Source organism: Geospiza fortis, unplaced genomic scaffold (assembly GCF_000277835.1).
Source record: "Geospiza fortis unplaced genomic scaffold, GeoFor_1.0 scaffold192, whole genome shotgun sequence".
Classification (NCBI taxonomy): Eukaryota; Metazoa; Chordata; class Aves; order Passeriformes; family Thraupidae; genus Geospiza; species Geospiza fortis.
The window spans coordinates 5784763-5800380 of record NW_005054315.1 but is presented as its reverse complement, the minus strand read 5'-3'; the positions used below and the strand labels follow the sequence as shown (position 1 = coordinate 5800380).

The following is a 15618-nucleotide window of genomic DNA, read 5'->3' as shown; positions in this document are numbered from 1 at the left end:
GAGTTTATTAACTGCACAATTTTTTCTGGAACTGCTTTTAAAAGAATTCAGGAAAAGGTGAGCCAATGCTCTTTTCTGGCCCTCTTGCTATATCTAAATGTGAGGCAGTCTAAGATTCTGTTATGTTTACTCTGCAGCCAAGAAAAATGGGTCGAAAAAGCTGCCACCTTTCTGTTTGTCTCATGTTGTTTTTAGTCAAAAGGTCTGAAGATACTCTCTCTGCACAGTCTGGGTATTCCCACTGCTGTCTAGAATGTACCATTGCTCTTAGTTGCCTTCAAAATAAAGCAGGAAGACTTTTTGCACTAATAGTGGAAAAAGTCACCACAGGCTGGGTCATTCACAGTCGCTGCATTTGCATTAAGCTGCTGAAGTAGGCAGAAAAAAGCCTTGCAGCTGCTGCCTGTACTTGCCTAAGTCCTGCCTGCTGCTGGGGATTGCAGCAGCAGGTGCAGGAAAGGGAGCTTGAGGGCAGATGGCACAAGCACAGGGAGGGCAAAGGCTGGAGGAAGGGCTGGCCAAGAAGAGGGATATTAGCCAACTGTCTGTTGTTGGAGTTGCTTTATATTCAGACTTTTTTTTTTTCTTCTCATCTTTCAACAAATTAAAATCAGCAAAGATGACAGTTCACATTCCCTGTGTTTTCTGGTAAGTATCTGATAAAAGGCCATGGAAAGATATATAGCCTTCAAGATAGAAGGAAATACCTTCTTCCAAAAATACAGTCTGAGATGAAACAGTAAATATCATCTAACTGTAAAAATCCTTTTGTTGTTTTTGGGGTTTTTTGCTTGGTCTCTAGAAAGTTGCCAGTACTGTCTGTTAATCTTTGTCCTGTTTTCTGAATGACATACAGATACACATTTCTCAGAAACATCACACATCCCAAACAAACTGAAACATGTTTGTTTGTCTTTCTTAATCCTTTAAGGTTGTCATCCCATATTTATGGAAAGATTTGAGCTAGGTTTTTCTCACAAGCCCTTTGCCCTGTCTGTTGGTGACTACACTAAGCTTAGTTAAAGACGTGATGAAGTATTTTCTCTGTAATTTCTATTACTACTGCTATTTATCTTCTAAGCATAGGTAAGTTACAAGGCTTGTGGCTAGTACTGTGTAACTGTAACATGAGCTGCTATAATACCAACTTGTTCCTGTAGAATACCAGCTTTTTGCCCTTTGAAATAGTACATTAAATTTAAATCATCTTTCAGAAGATGAAAACGAACACTGCCTACTTTATAACAGTCATACTGTTCCAAAAAAGGCTATAAAAATATCCTTTTCAAGTAAAACATCAAAAGACTAAAAAACTCAGCATCCTGAAACAGCAGAGCGCTTATCACATAAATAGAAAAGATTATACTTAGTATTATGTGTTTTAAAATCTGCCACATTGATTAAGCATTTGTTTCTTGAACTACATCAGATGAGGGAATTTTGTGGTATAGCAGTATTACTAATGAAAATCTTAAAAAAATATTGAACTGAGAGGGTTAGCTTGTGTGAAAGTCACAACATAAAACAAGAGTGCATAAAATTAGAGTGGTATTGCATGATTAGTAAGCCAGAACTTAGATTTGTGTTCTGATGTTGCAGCAGCCTACCTTATAACAGCCTGGATGGCTTTCTCTTTGTACCACCAGAGAAGTTAGCAGCCCAAAGTATCTGCTACTTTTCTTAGAATCGTAGAATATTTAGGGCTGGAAGGGGCCTCTAAGGGCATCTAGTCCAACCCCTCCTGCAGTGAGGAGGGACATCTTCAAGTAGATCAGACTTCTCAGAGCCCTTTCTAATCTGACCTTGAATATTTCCAGGGATGGAGCATCTAGCACACTTCTGGGCAACCTGTTCCAGTGTTTCACCACTCTAATAATAAAAAAATAAATATCCTTTCTTATATCTAGTCTAAATCTACTATCTTTTAGTTTAAAACCATTGCTCCTTGTCCTATCCCAATAGGCCATGCTAAAAATCTGTCCCCATCTTTCTTATAGGCCCCCTTTATGCACTGGAAGATTCTATAAGGTTGTCGCTTCTCTAGGCTGAACAACCTCAACTCTCTCAGCCTGTCTTCATAGAAGAGGTGCTTGAGCCCACTGATCATCTTGGTGACCCTCCTTTGGACCTGTTCCAACAGTCCCGTTCTTTCTGTGCTGAGGGCCCCAGATCTGGATGCAGTATTCTGGGTGGGGTCTCACCAGAGCAGACTAAAGGGGCAGAATCACCTTTGACCTGCTAGCCATGCTGCTTTTGATACAGCCCAAAATACAGCTGGATTTCTGGACTACAGGTAGACATTGCTGGGTCACGTCCAGGCTTTCATCTTCCAATGCTCCACAGTCCTTCTCTATAGGGTTGCTCTCAATCCCTGCATCTCCCAGCCTGTACTGATACGGAGTTGCCCTGACCCAGGCATAGTACCTTGTACTTGGCCCTTTTGAACTTCCTCAGGTGAGCATGGGCCCAGTTCTTGAGCTTGTCCTTGTCCCTCTGGATGGCAACCCATCCTTCAGTTTTGTCAGCCGTAGTTCAGTGGTATGTGTAGATGTGCTGAGGATGTGCTCAATTCCCCCGTCTGTGTCACTGATGAAGACATTGAACAGTGCTGATCCCAGTATGGACTCCACTTGCCTCTGATCTCTATCTAGACACTGAGCCATTGATCAATGTCCAAATACCCTCTGGATGTAACTATCCAGCCAATTCCTCATCCACTGAGTAATCTATGCATCAAATCCATATCTTTCCAATGTAGAAAGAAGGATGTTGTGGGGGACTGTTCAACATCTGTACAGACAACATCTGTATCCTTTCCCTTATCCACAGTTGTAGTCACTCTATCAAGTTGGTCAGGTAAGGCTTGCATTTGGTGAAGCCACGTTCTCACATAACCATTAGCAATTTTATTCCTATTTGGTATTTTCCAAAGTCTTATGTTGTGTTTCTTCTTGCAGCTTTTGACATTGTGTGTATGCCTCAAATTATGAATTTGTATTAGTCTGAATAGTGGGCAGCTGTGACTGTGAGGTGACTTTGGCTTTCAAGAAAGGAAGAAAAATGTGAGCTGGAAAATTGCCCTCACTGCCCTCATTGTGCTCGGCAGCCCCTTCTTTTAAAAGCATCCCCACTGGTCTTGTACAACAGACACTTGTGTTGCACCTTCCTACTGAAGGGGAGCTTAAAGAGCTGGAAAAACCTACAGCCATCAGATATTGACATCACTAAGAATCTGGACTGCAAGCAAAACATAAGTGGGTCTTGCTCAGGAGATGCAGCCTTTTTGTTTAACACTATTCCTTTTCCTTAAATGTTGAGTTTACATTTGAAGCAGTTCCTGCTTGCTTATTTCACCTGAGCAGACTCATTCCTGTGATAGACATCGTGAAAACTTTGGATGAGAAATTTTCTTACTAACATCTATTTATACATTCTTAGATAAACACATAAACACACAAAGATTTTGTTTTTGTTGAATGGAAAAATGCTGTACTGACTCCTTAGCAGGAAAGATGTATTTCTGGGTGTTTCTAACATATATTCTCCTTTATTTCTTTGTCAGCCTTTTTAAAAGACTTCTAAGCCACTTACAAGACAAAAAAAAAAGTGTTTCAGCTCTGTGCTCTATTGGAGCTGTGCAAAAATTCGTTACCACTAAACTATTCTTGAGGTTTCCTGTTTTCAGTTGTTCTGCAATGCGAGATACAAGGTGCCGGTGTGTAGCTGCAGCTGTATTAGAGATTGGCTTATCAGATCTCTTGTGGGGCCAGGAGAGGCCAAGCTTGCCTGGCAGCTGTCACAGACATTTGGCTGCAGAACAAACTCCAGCCCTCGCACCACTGTGCCCGTGAACAGTGGCTGGCCACACCGAGGGGGCAGGGTCTGAGGTGTGTAGGTAGCAAGGTCAAGTTAGTACAGCTCTAAACTGCTGGTTAATTATGAGTGATCCTTTACCTTTTTTTGAGATATACCACCCTATTATGTTAACAAGAAGTATCATCTAAAAGCTCCATCTTTTCTGTGCCTGTAGAAGGGGACTGTGGCAGGGCTGTCCTGCCTGGGTGCACGGGCTGTAGCACTTCTGGTGCCATTAAGTGTTACACCAGCCTGGATCACCCTCACCCTTTCTTTTATAATTATGCCTTTCTGGTTGTTTTTTAAATTTTTTTTACCCCTAAGCGACTTGAAAGGAAACCAAGTATTTTTTGGTGCTTTAGAACAAATGTCTCAGTGCTGCTAGAAAAGCTCATGGCACCTACGAAGCCTGCCTTTGAGTCACTCCTGCATTATGGCTGGGGCTATCCCTCAGCTGATTGATAAATCTGTCCAGCTTGGGTGGATGGGTAGACCTAAACCAGGATCTCAAAAGAAATGGAAAAAAGAAATTTAGGGAATAGCTAAAATTGTAATAGCTTTGTGGATGTTTCTGATATCTTGGGGTGCATTTGAACATTAAAAGTGTTTTAATTTTTCATATTACTTTTATATGCTAGTTAATGACAAAGAAGAAAATGGTTGTCTCTAAAAAATAATCCCATATGTAGAAATAAGTATTAAACCTTTTTTTCCTGCATCATGTGCAGTCAACTTAATATTCTATCTAATTCTGTACTTATACTTTTGCTAATACTTAAATTATTCCAAGGCAGTTTTAATACCTTTTTTTATAGTTCTTGATGAGCTGAATTTTACTTCTTTCAATATTTTCAGTTTGCATTTCTGGACTTAAGCTTATTGCTGTCAGTTTTTCTTTTTCATGGAAAGGACTAGGGAGAGGGGACACAGAAAACCTCTAGAGCTTTTTATTTCACTTTTTTAGCAGATCATTTTTTTCACCAATTCTTCTTTTGTAAATGCTAAATTGTGAGAGTAGGTTGCAAATTGTAATAGAACATTCCTCCTTTGCTGTGGATGAATTTATTTACATCTTTGTTCACATTTATTTTTTACAGCCTTCCACTCATCTTTGTTTTCAGCTTTGGAAAACTGACCCTCTAAAATATAGACAGCAGCATCTATTGATTGTGACTGTGTCTTCAGTTTGCACATCAAAGTAAATTAGATAATAATTACTTGCACTTACTCAGCTATCACTTTTAGTTCTGTAATCAATGCATCCTAATGAGACCTAATGGTGAAATCCCCCAAATTAATTGTCAAGCTTGTGCTAAAACAGTCAACTATTTTAGGTTGCCTGGGTATGGGGGTGTTTTTGCTCAGGTATGGGTTTGACACCTCAGAACCACATAGCTGGGTGATGAATGCTTGTTCACTACAGCTATTTAGTTAACTTCCTTTAAAAAAGAGAGAGGGTAGTCTGATGCAGTGACCTCTTTCCAAAGAAATGTGTCTCTTGGGGTGAGTTGACACACATTATATGAAGTATTAAAGTCTTAAACTGCAAAAACAGTTAGACAAAGTGGCCTTTATGTGTTCCATCTCTATTTGTCCAAGCACCAGCAAACAGCTCCAGCATATAGCTCAAATAACAAAGCATGGAAAGGGTTTTACTAGTTAAAACAAAGGTTATAATTATATCAACTGGTAATAATATGGGTCAATTTGTTTACTCTTTTTAAACCTCTCATTTTGAGATTTTCTTGTAGCAATCATTAGAAATATGTCTTCCTTGGTTTAGGTTAACTTTGGCCTTTGAATGAAGTAGGTGATATTTTCCTGTTTCCACTGGAGATACCTAAAAGTATATCCAAAAGGTGTATTCTTTTTCACAAGTGTTTATCTGAATTCACATTACTGGTTCTTCTTAATACCTTCTGAGTTTTGTATTTGTGTTAGTGTTTTACTGGTCTTCGAGAACCAAATGAAACAATTTCAAATGTAAAAATGTGTTTTTTTGAAATCTTTCTATATGTCAAAACTATTCATCTAGGCTGATGTAAGAAAACTAGCCTCACACCCACTTATGCAACAAAGAAAAAACTGTTGGTGAAAACAAAACTTCAAATTTCCTGAAACTGTAGGCAGGTTTACCAGAGATTGCATCATCATAAACAAGAAAGCTTCAGATTTAGAGTGTACTTCAGATGAAGTGATCTAACAGAAGTTACTAATTGCAGAATACAGTAAGTATATCCAGGTACTATGAAACAAGTCTGTATGAACACAGACTTTTTAAAATTTATTTTCTGCAGCTATGTTACTTTAGAGGACCAGATATTGCCTATTTGCCGTAGCTTATGAAAGATTAAACACTTGGGCACTAGATAGCCGGCCTGTGAGCAACAGATGCTGCACGGTTCAGAACACATTTTGATTTTTCAGAGTTTGGGGACAGGAGGAGAGATTGTTCAGCCTTCAAATCTTAGAAAAAACCATGATACATCATTAGGTAGTTTTCTATTCTTCCCATGTAATTAACAAAATATCATATAATAATTCTGTTTTACTTAATATTGTATAGCAATTAGATGGTTTATGTGCATCAGTGTCATGTAAAAGCCTCTGTATCAATTCTGTCCCTTTCTTTCCGTGTGTCTTAAGAAGACATCCAGTTCCAGAACAGTCTGTTATATCAATTGGCACTGCCTATTATTAGAATTTTTGCTTGTTCCCTTGGTGAGGGATTACATTTCAAGCATTACTGTCAATCGTTTTTCAGTGATGTTCCTTTTTGCAAAACAAATTGTGAACAAGGAGAGCAACTGCTTCCTTTCTCACTGCATGTTTACCTTCTGTTTGTACTGTCCTAACTAACCCTGACATAACTGTGAGCCTTCCTCTTGAGGCCAAGCAAAGATGCTGCCTTTCTACCCACTGGACTAGGGCATGAAACTAGATGGAGTGTTGGCTTGTGTCAGTCTATAGGAGAAGATTGCAGTTTGGTTGGCATGCTGATAAGAGTCCTTTCCTGCTGGTCATTATGGTAGAAATATATTAGTCCTATATGGGGAGGGGGAGAGAGTGAGGATTGGAATCCCAGCCTGGTAAAAAGAGAATGGGATCTGCATAACAATTCTTTGTATTTTGGTATTTAAAATGACGCCAACTGAATAAATCTTACACATGAAGAATTGCTAGTAGATTTATAAGGTTGTTGGAGCAAATTCTCTTAAGTTCCTCTATCTTTAAATTTCCATCGTCTCAAATATTACTTGTATGGTTCAGTTTTAAGGATGGCTTCAAAATAGCATAGGTGTTTCTTTGTTTAGTTTGTTTTTCCTGTCATTGCTAAGTTGTTGGATTGTTGATAGTTTATTGAACATAACCTTTTCTTTTCTGGACTTTCTTCTCATAAAGTCATACAGAAGCTACAGTACTATATCCCACCAATGTCTGCATTTATTCTGCCGTATGGTTAGTTAATGTTCCTCACTTGTCTAAGCAGACTTTCAGTACAGCCACAACTGTCTTGACTTTGGCTGAGTTTTTATTCATTGCCTTCTTGGCTGGACAGTTTATGAGTTTTGCTCTCTCTCCTAAGGATAATTTTCTGTAGAAAAATTTTCATATGAGCTTCTGCAGTAGGGCAACTTCCATTGAAGACAGGACTCCTTTCCTAACAAAACCGAAGCTGAAGGGAAGTAACTAAGTGGCTGAAAATACATTAGCTCAATCTAAGCTATATTAGTTTTAACGTTTCAGCAAAAATACAATGTTGGTAAAATAAATTATTTTTTTGAGACTGATAGCAGTGACGGAATTGCTGGATTAAAAGGAGTTGGAGTTGTGTATTGGTATTTCAAGAATTAACTTTTGAAGGTCTGGGTTGTGGAGTTCTTTTGCTCTCATTTTATGTGGTGTCTTCATTTTGGGTTGTTTTTGGTTTTTGAGTTTGGAAGTTGGATTGCCATAGAGGTAAAGCAAATGACCACTTGATGTGGTAAGGTAAAAGCCAGGGTCATGTGAAACAATATTGTATGGAGGAAAGACTGTTGCAGTTCCTTGCAGACCTGTATCTATATTTCAAAGCTTTTCACTGGTGCTTTCAGTGTGGAATGTTGTTCTGTCAGATAGGAGAAGACAACTCAGTATTTCAGCGCTAGGACTTCTGAGCTTTTTGAGAAGGAACTTTCCAAAATGGTGTACACTTTTAGCAGTAACAGATTTTCATTTTCTTGATGTGAAGGAATCTTATGTTGCCATTAAAATCTTTGGGAACTGTGGTATGTTTTATTTTGCAGTACGTAAGCAGTACACTGAAGAAATTTCATGCTTTCAGTCTGTGTCAAGTTTTTATGGTACTCTCAGATGCTTTTGGAGTCTGTGTTATTGTTTTCTTTTCATTTTCCCCCAGATCTCGTTATGTTGTCTGCTTATAATCTTTTATTTGGCACATGGCTGTGTTGCAGAAGCATTTCAAAACTATTACCTCTACAGCCTCCCTTCTGGGGAAACAAATATGTCCTTATTTACATACTAGGAAATCTTAGCTCTGCAGATGTCACAGGAAGAGCCATATTGAGAGTGTGGTGCTGGTAACACCAAGGTTGTGGGTTCAATCCCTGTATGGGCCTTTCACTTCAGAGTTGGACTTTGATGATCCTTGTGGGTCCCCTCCAACTCAGAACATTCTGTGATATTGTCCTTGATGGATACAGTCTAATAATGTAATCATAAGAAAATAATTTGAAGAACTTTAATGTATTTTCCCACATTAAAAAAAAAGAAAATAAAACAAAACAAGCAATCAACCCCAAAACACAAAACAAAATTTGCTCCCCCAGAAAGAACAGACCAAAAATTAAAAAAATAACCCAGCATAACTGAGTTGTACATACATATACACAGCTTTAAATGGACAAATGTTTAACTGCAATTGTATTGTGCATTTTGACTCTAAATCCTGTCTCCACTTGAGAAGGAGAGCTTGTGCCACTAAAAATTTAGTAAAACCTGGAGACTATTTTACTGAAAGGTGTTATGTGTGAGCATGGTGCTCAGGAAACTTGGCTTCTCTATTCCAGAATATTTCTACCAAAATTGCATCATGCAAGGGGTCTGCTTGTGAAATGACAGCATTTCTCAGGCATAGTGATAGTTTTACGTGTCTACACTAATGGGAATTTAAGAAATTGAGTAGGTTTGAGCACCATGTCCTGGGTAGTTTCAGAGGACTACAGTTGATATTGTCAGCCCTGGTAAATAGTTTCTTCCTGTGCTTCTGTCCTTGCCCAACACCGTGGGGAAATACTTGATGACTCTTACAAAAGGGCCCAATTCAAATTGTTTTTTTCTTTAGAGGTATAGGAAGAGTTTAATAGTTTTCCACTAGTCACTACTCAAGTATTATTCCTAATGTGGGGTTTTTATTATTATTAATATGCTGTAATATTGATAATTTTAACTTTCCTGTATTGTGAAAATAACCTTTTTTAGAAGGGGAGCGTATGTAGTGACAACAGCATCAGCCAACTGCACTGATGATGTCCTATTTCTTCATGTTCTCCATGTCCCCAGGAATAGTAAGAATTGACCATTTTACAATTGCTGAGATAAAATAAACCAACCTAAATTGGAGAGATAGATTATATTGACAACACCAACCTCCAGAACATGTTTGATTGCAGTCCCCTGTGGCTACATCAGCTTATCGACCTGTAGGCTCTCTGTCCATTTTATGTCAGTCAGGAAGCAGGGCAGTTTATTGGAGACTGAGGTCCAAAGTTCAGACTCTTCTCTATCATTGTCAGATGGGATTATTATTTTATGGGGAAAAAATGGTTGAATGGTTACTGACTTATTTCTTGTAAATCTATCAGTTCCTCTGCGTAAGTCACAGCCTGTTTGAGCTGTAAGGATTGTGCTTCTCTGCTATTCAAAGCATCATAGCTCCTTTTAAAATCCATCTAGGGGACCTCAGCCATGCAAATGTATATCTGAATAATGTTTTAATTGTTGTATGTTCTTTCTGGTTTTTGATTGGAAAATGAGAATGTAAACCTGCTCAACTCAGCTTCAGATTTTTAAAAATCATGTCTTGCCTTGGTCATAAGGAGTAAATTTGCTGGTGTTTGCTATCAAATGGTTTAGCAATTGTAGCTCAGGCCAATATGATGTGCTCTTGGAAACAAAATTCATGATAAGAGGCAGCTATTAATTTATGATAGGGTCCACTATTATGTTTTATGATTATAGATTAAATAAGTAAAGCACTTATTTTTCCTAGAGTAGATAAGCTGGGTTGTCTGGCATGCAGTTTTCACAGTTTGTACTGTAGCTAAAGGGGGAAGTGTGTGTGTGTTTGTGTGTGTATTTACAGACTGCAGAAGGAACCCTTTTGGAATATAGGTGATATAATTTACATGCCGAACAGAATTTCTGAATGAAGTTTGTTTTTTAATTACCTTTCTGTCGCATAAGCTACTAGGTATCAGAGAAGATAGGGTTGTGGACTTCTAAGACCTAGGCAACAAAGTCAAATATTACAGAAGTCTTTGGACATTAATAGTTTGAAGCACTTTTGCACCTTTTTCTACTATTCTGTAGTTCAAATGAAATCTACACCTTTTATTTTAAAAAAACCCAAAATCAGACACATTGATTTTCAAATATGTTCTCACCTCCTACTCTCTCTCTCCTCCTCTTCCCTCTCCCCCAACCTGCATGGCAGCAATTAGAACATTTTAGGTGACTTCTCAGAATTTAGAAGGTAAAGTCAACATGTCTTGGTTGGCATTATAACATATTTGAATGTCATTGGTACTAGTATTGGACCTTTTCCTTGCACACTATTGTGCTGCCTCGCATTGTTCCTGGTAATTGCTGGGATGCGTAGGAAAACGTGGAGGCATGCAGCTGTCTTTGTGCAGCTGACAAATAGCTTTGAAAAATACCATTGTTCTTACAGGTGAGTGAGAGAAAGACAACTCATTCAGTCTTAATGGAACTCTGGATATGTTTCAGGTAGGGAAGAAATGAAATCCAGTGGGTGCTCTTCTCCACCCTGCTGACTAATGCCTGGTGCAGGACTATGCTGAGCTGGGATCTTCCTGGGAAGAAAGGGGGAGTGAAGACTCTTAAAGGCAGTTTTGTGCTGCCTGCACAAAACGGTGAACAAAGGCTTGCTAAAGACAGTACCCTCTTATTGATGGTAGATTTCCCTGCTGGGTTACATTGCTTCTTGAATTATTTCTTAACTTTCTACTAAATAAAGATGGACAACTTTGTTTAAATGCAGAAAACTTATATGTGTGAGATTAGTATGAGGATGCGGAACTAGTGCAGAGGGAAAATGCATTTTTCAAATGCTGCTGTTTTATTTTTTTTCTCAGATCAGAACTTGGAATGCCACATGTGGGATACTTTTATAATGCTATATGAAAAAATTAAACAGATTTTATAAATAAGCTTCTGTTAATATATATCCATGTAATATTTTATATACATTTGGAGGATGTGAATATAATACATTATGACTAGAATTTACTGTCAAGATGTTGCCATATTTTAGTGGCTGAAAATGAAGAAAAGTCATTATGACTTCCCTTATTTTTAAGAGGGTTTTCCCTGTATGACATTCTCATTTTCCCCTAGCCTTTTTCCTACTTATTTGAGAAGAATTCAAAGGAAAAAAAGAGTAAGAATTATATGACAAAGTTTATGAGGATAATGTTTTATTATTTTGTTGCAGAAGGACTCCATGAAAGATGACAGAAGAAGTTATTGTTATTGCAAAGTGGGATTACACTGCACAGCAGGACCAAGAACTTGACATCAAGAAAAATGAGCGTCTTTGGCTATTAGATGATTCTAAGACATGGTGGAGGGTAAGAAACGCGGCCAACAAAACGGGATATGTGCCATCAAATTATGTGGAGCGAAAAAACAGCTTGAAGAAAGGTTCTCTGGTTAAAAATCTCAAAGACACACTGGGTAAGTCCTTTTGTATTTTGGAATAAATTTAGTAGACTTGATGAGTTTCAGGTTGGGAATGTAATGTGGATATAAATATTTTTTAACATGTGTGTTTGGTCTTTATGCTTAGTTTGAGGTGACATGGTGGGTAGGTGATTGAGGGAGGGAAGGAGGGAGGGAGAGACAGAGAGAGTGGGTGTGGGTGGAGAATCACGTGTAAAAATCTGTAATATGTTTCCTTCCATCATATCCAGAAGAAAAAGATGTTACTTTTGCTCCAGTTTTCAAAGGTTCTGTATTTTCAGTGGCTGAAGAACTGAGTTTCATAGACAAATCAACTGCTGAATCCTCTCCTTTCACACTAACTCCTCTTACTTGAAAGATGAAGGATGTAAACTGGATTGTTCAGCATTGGTATCATAGCCAAAGCTAAATCACTCTATGAATGGGATTTTACAGCTTGGCTGTATACAGTTAAGTTTCTGTGGTCTGAGATGTTCTGTCAACTTCCAAGTCCTTAAATATGTATTCTACTTTCAACTTGCACATCAAGTCTTCACAACAGTATCTCATACACATAAAATAATCTAGCTTTGAAAAATTTTGTGTGTATTTTAAAGATCTATTGAAATTTCAAAATCTATTTGAAATTCAAGTTAAATGAGTTTTTTTCTCTTTGATTTTTAAAGACTGATTTAAAAGGGCTTTGCATAGAAAAGGCTAGAAAAGGTTATAAACACAGTGATAAGTTGTTGTTTTATGCCAGGAAGACCTACTAGTTGTATTTCAGGACGTTATGAATAAAACAGAAACAGGCACATTAAAAGTGTTTTGAGGGGTTTTCTTTTACTTTTGTTTTGGTTTTTTGCCTGTGTTTTATGAAGTCTTATATAGAGAAAATTTATTCTGTTGCAGACTGCTGTACAAAATGACTCTTCAATAGAAAAATTAGTATTCAGGGATTGGACTTACTAGAAAGTTAAAAGGTTCACTTAAAAATAATATGGCAATAGCTTATGCAGGATAATCCTTTGCCATTGTTGCTTCTAAAAGGCTTTGTTTCTTAGTCACTCCTTCATTACCATGTCCTCCACTGCTGAGTTGCCATAAAGCACATGGAAATTAGGGACTAGAGGATGGGTAGCAGGCAAACAAGGTTATCATAAATTTTGCCATGGTAATATTTCGAACCACAGTCCTTTCTACAGATACTCTTGGAACATACTGATTATAGTGCCAGGAAATGTGATTATGCCTTTTCAAAGATTAAAGTTCCAGTTATGACATTAGGCTCCTTTTATATAGATTTATGTTGTTTAAAACATAAATAGAATGTATGTATTTTGTCTGAAAGGTACCTTAGGAAAATATTGCAGTCCTGTTGTAATAATATTTTGAGTGTTCATGTAAGATGTGGGCAATATTTGCTTGATGCAAACACATTTTTATTTATGTCCAACAGAAATCTCTTTAAGTGAAGGAATAGAGGTTTGTCCTAGCCTATGTGTGTGTTTATTTTCAGTCTTAGCAAGACTGCATGGTGCAGGGTGCTTCCCTTCACTCTAGAGGTGAGTGATGAAAAGGTGTGAGAAAAAAGCTTGGTGGTTTCATGGCTGAACCATCCCTAGGTGTCACATCTCCCAAGCCTCAGCCCTTTGTGCACACCTGCATGGGTTTTTTAAGTTCTGAAGCACTGTTATGACAAGTAACAGTGCTTCAGAACAGACAGACGACATTCCATGTTCCCTTTCTAATGGTTTTCTCTGTGTGTTTGTTCAGCTGAGGCAGAAAGTGCCTTATGATGGGGTCTGGTTTTTGTGTGCTGTGACCACACTTACCTGGTGAACATCCAGAGTGGGAAGCACCTCTCATGCTCTTTTAAGCTCATATACCCTGTGACAGTGAGAAACTGCCTAAGGCATACCTTACTCACAAATGGATTCAGAATATTCTTAATATCCACCCAAAGGAGCTGGTGCTTAAGAGTATTCTTTTTTAAAAGTTTAGGTGCTGTGAACTCCTTACCATAATGAAACATGTATGTGCTGTCTACCATGTATCTGTACAGCTTTTTTTACCTTTCCTGAATCAGTGTCCACAACTAAACTACAGTATTTAAGCCTTTCCTGTCTTGCTGTACAGTAATTTCACATTCAGAACAAGCAGAGCATGTGTCCTTCCTTAGAGGATCCATTGTTTTGAGAGGCCATTAAAAATGCACTCCTTTTTAAACAAAGGCTTGCAAATTGCAAGACTGATGCTCCATCTAGTGAAACAGCTTTTGAAAGTTTTGCTTCACCCAGTGAAGTTCTTTTTATAAAAATATGTCTAATATATCACCACGCCTGCCTCTCCAAGGATCACAAGAAAATTCTCATTAAAATGCCTCCCAACCAGTACAGTTGGGAATGGTGGTCATGAGTATTAGTCCTTAAACCAAATCTGTTTCCAACTTTCATCTTCAAACTACTGCCAAAATACCAGGTACTGAACCTAAAAAAAACCCAACAAAGTGTCGCTTAATAGTCTGTCAATAATTAATCATGAATCCTGTGAAACCTCAGGAGAGAAACAGCAGACTCATAGCTGCTTCCTGTGACGTACCTACACTCCCCCCTTTTCATACTTGTGTCACTCAAGCAAATGGTTGTTCCCATGGAGATGCACTTTTCCCTGCCTCTTTCTTAATAGATTGCATTTCCTTGTGTTAAAAAAGAATTCATCTGAAAGCATCGTTGTCATGCAAATGATGTCATGTGTTGTGTATGTGATTACCTGTAACTATCTGCCACTCTTGTGCTTATCCACAGTAATTACTGGTTCTTGATTTTTATTTTTATATTAAATAAATATGAAAAGTGCCAGCCATAGCTCAAATTGTGGCAGACCCCGTAGGAGCTATAACTATTTAATTAATAGTTCCCCTCGTTTGCTGTTGAACATGCATCATCTGAATAGCTGTTCATCTTTGGCAGTCTGTTTTCTAATGAAACTTTATGCCGCCAGTTATGTTGGTGTCTTGTACACAAAAACTTAAAATCTCATCAGAGAATTAAGTCATGCCTATTTGATGCTAAAAACTAATTTTCCCTGAACTGTTGACTGTCATTAATTATATCTCAGCCCTTGAATATTTTATTAATAGAGTCCTATCAGCTTTACAGTCTTTTGGCTCAGGGTTGATGGAAGGTTGATGGACATATGGTTACCTAGAATATGCAGCTTGATGTTTTAAAATGTCAGCCCATTTTTAGCAATTTCTTAAGGCTTTCTTGAACTTCCATTTTATTTTGGCATTTTTTGAAAAAAAATTTAATTAAAATGTGTTCAGAGACAGCTCTCCTAAATGTGTTGAGTGCTTCTTAAAACACTGATTAATGCTTGTATAGCATATGTTCTTTAAATCAGTTCCCTGTGGACTGAAAAACAGCTCACCCAAAATCTCAAATGACCCCCAGTACTTTCTGAAGAGATACTTTAGAATCATCCTATGCCTTTTCACAAAACAATAGCATTTTCTACACCATTCACTTTGCCTTTCTAAGGGCTTGCTCTATTCTGTTGTATCTTCTTTTAGTCCTGACATCAGGGAATTTCCACAACTTTTAACTTTCCTTAAATTACTTGGAGAAACTTTGAGTCGTGTAATTCTTTGATTGATGGATGACTGGTTTTGTAATTTTTCTGTTTGATATATACTACTTGTGTCTTCTTAAATCTCTTTCTTGAGTGAGGTCTAATGAATACTCAGCTACAATGGCCTAGTTTTAATTATGGAAATACAGTGTATAGGCCACCTATTGA

The 15618-nt window shown here is 37.8% G+C and overlaps 1 protein-coding gene across 2 annotated transcripts in view; it reads left to right on the top strand.

The window, feature by feature from the left end:
• The window catches only part of NCK2 (NCK adaptor protein 2), an 84613-nt gene that overhangs the window by 40688 nt on the left and 28307 nt on the right, over positions 1–15618 (top strand). Inside the window, exon 3 of one of the 2 annotated variants that reach the window (XM_031056152.1) lies at positions 11591–11832. In XM_031056152.1, coding sequence (XP_030912012.1) covers positions 11607–11832 — 226 coding nt within the window. In that variant the 5' untranslated portion in view covers positions 11591–11606. The remainder of the gene's footprint in view (positions 1–11590; positions 11833–15618) is intronic. The other variant, XM_031056153.1, reaches the window with a different exon arrangement.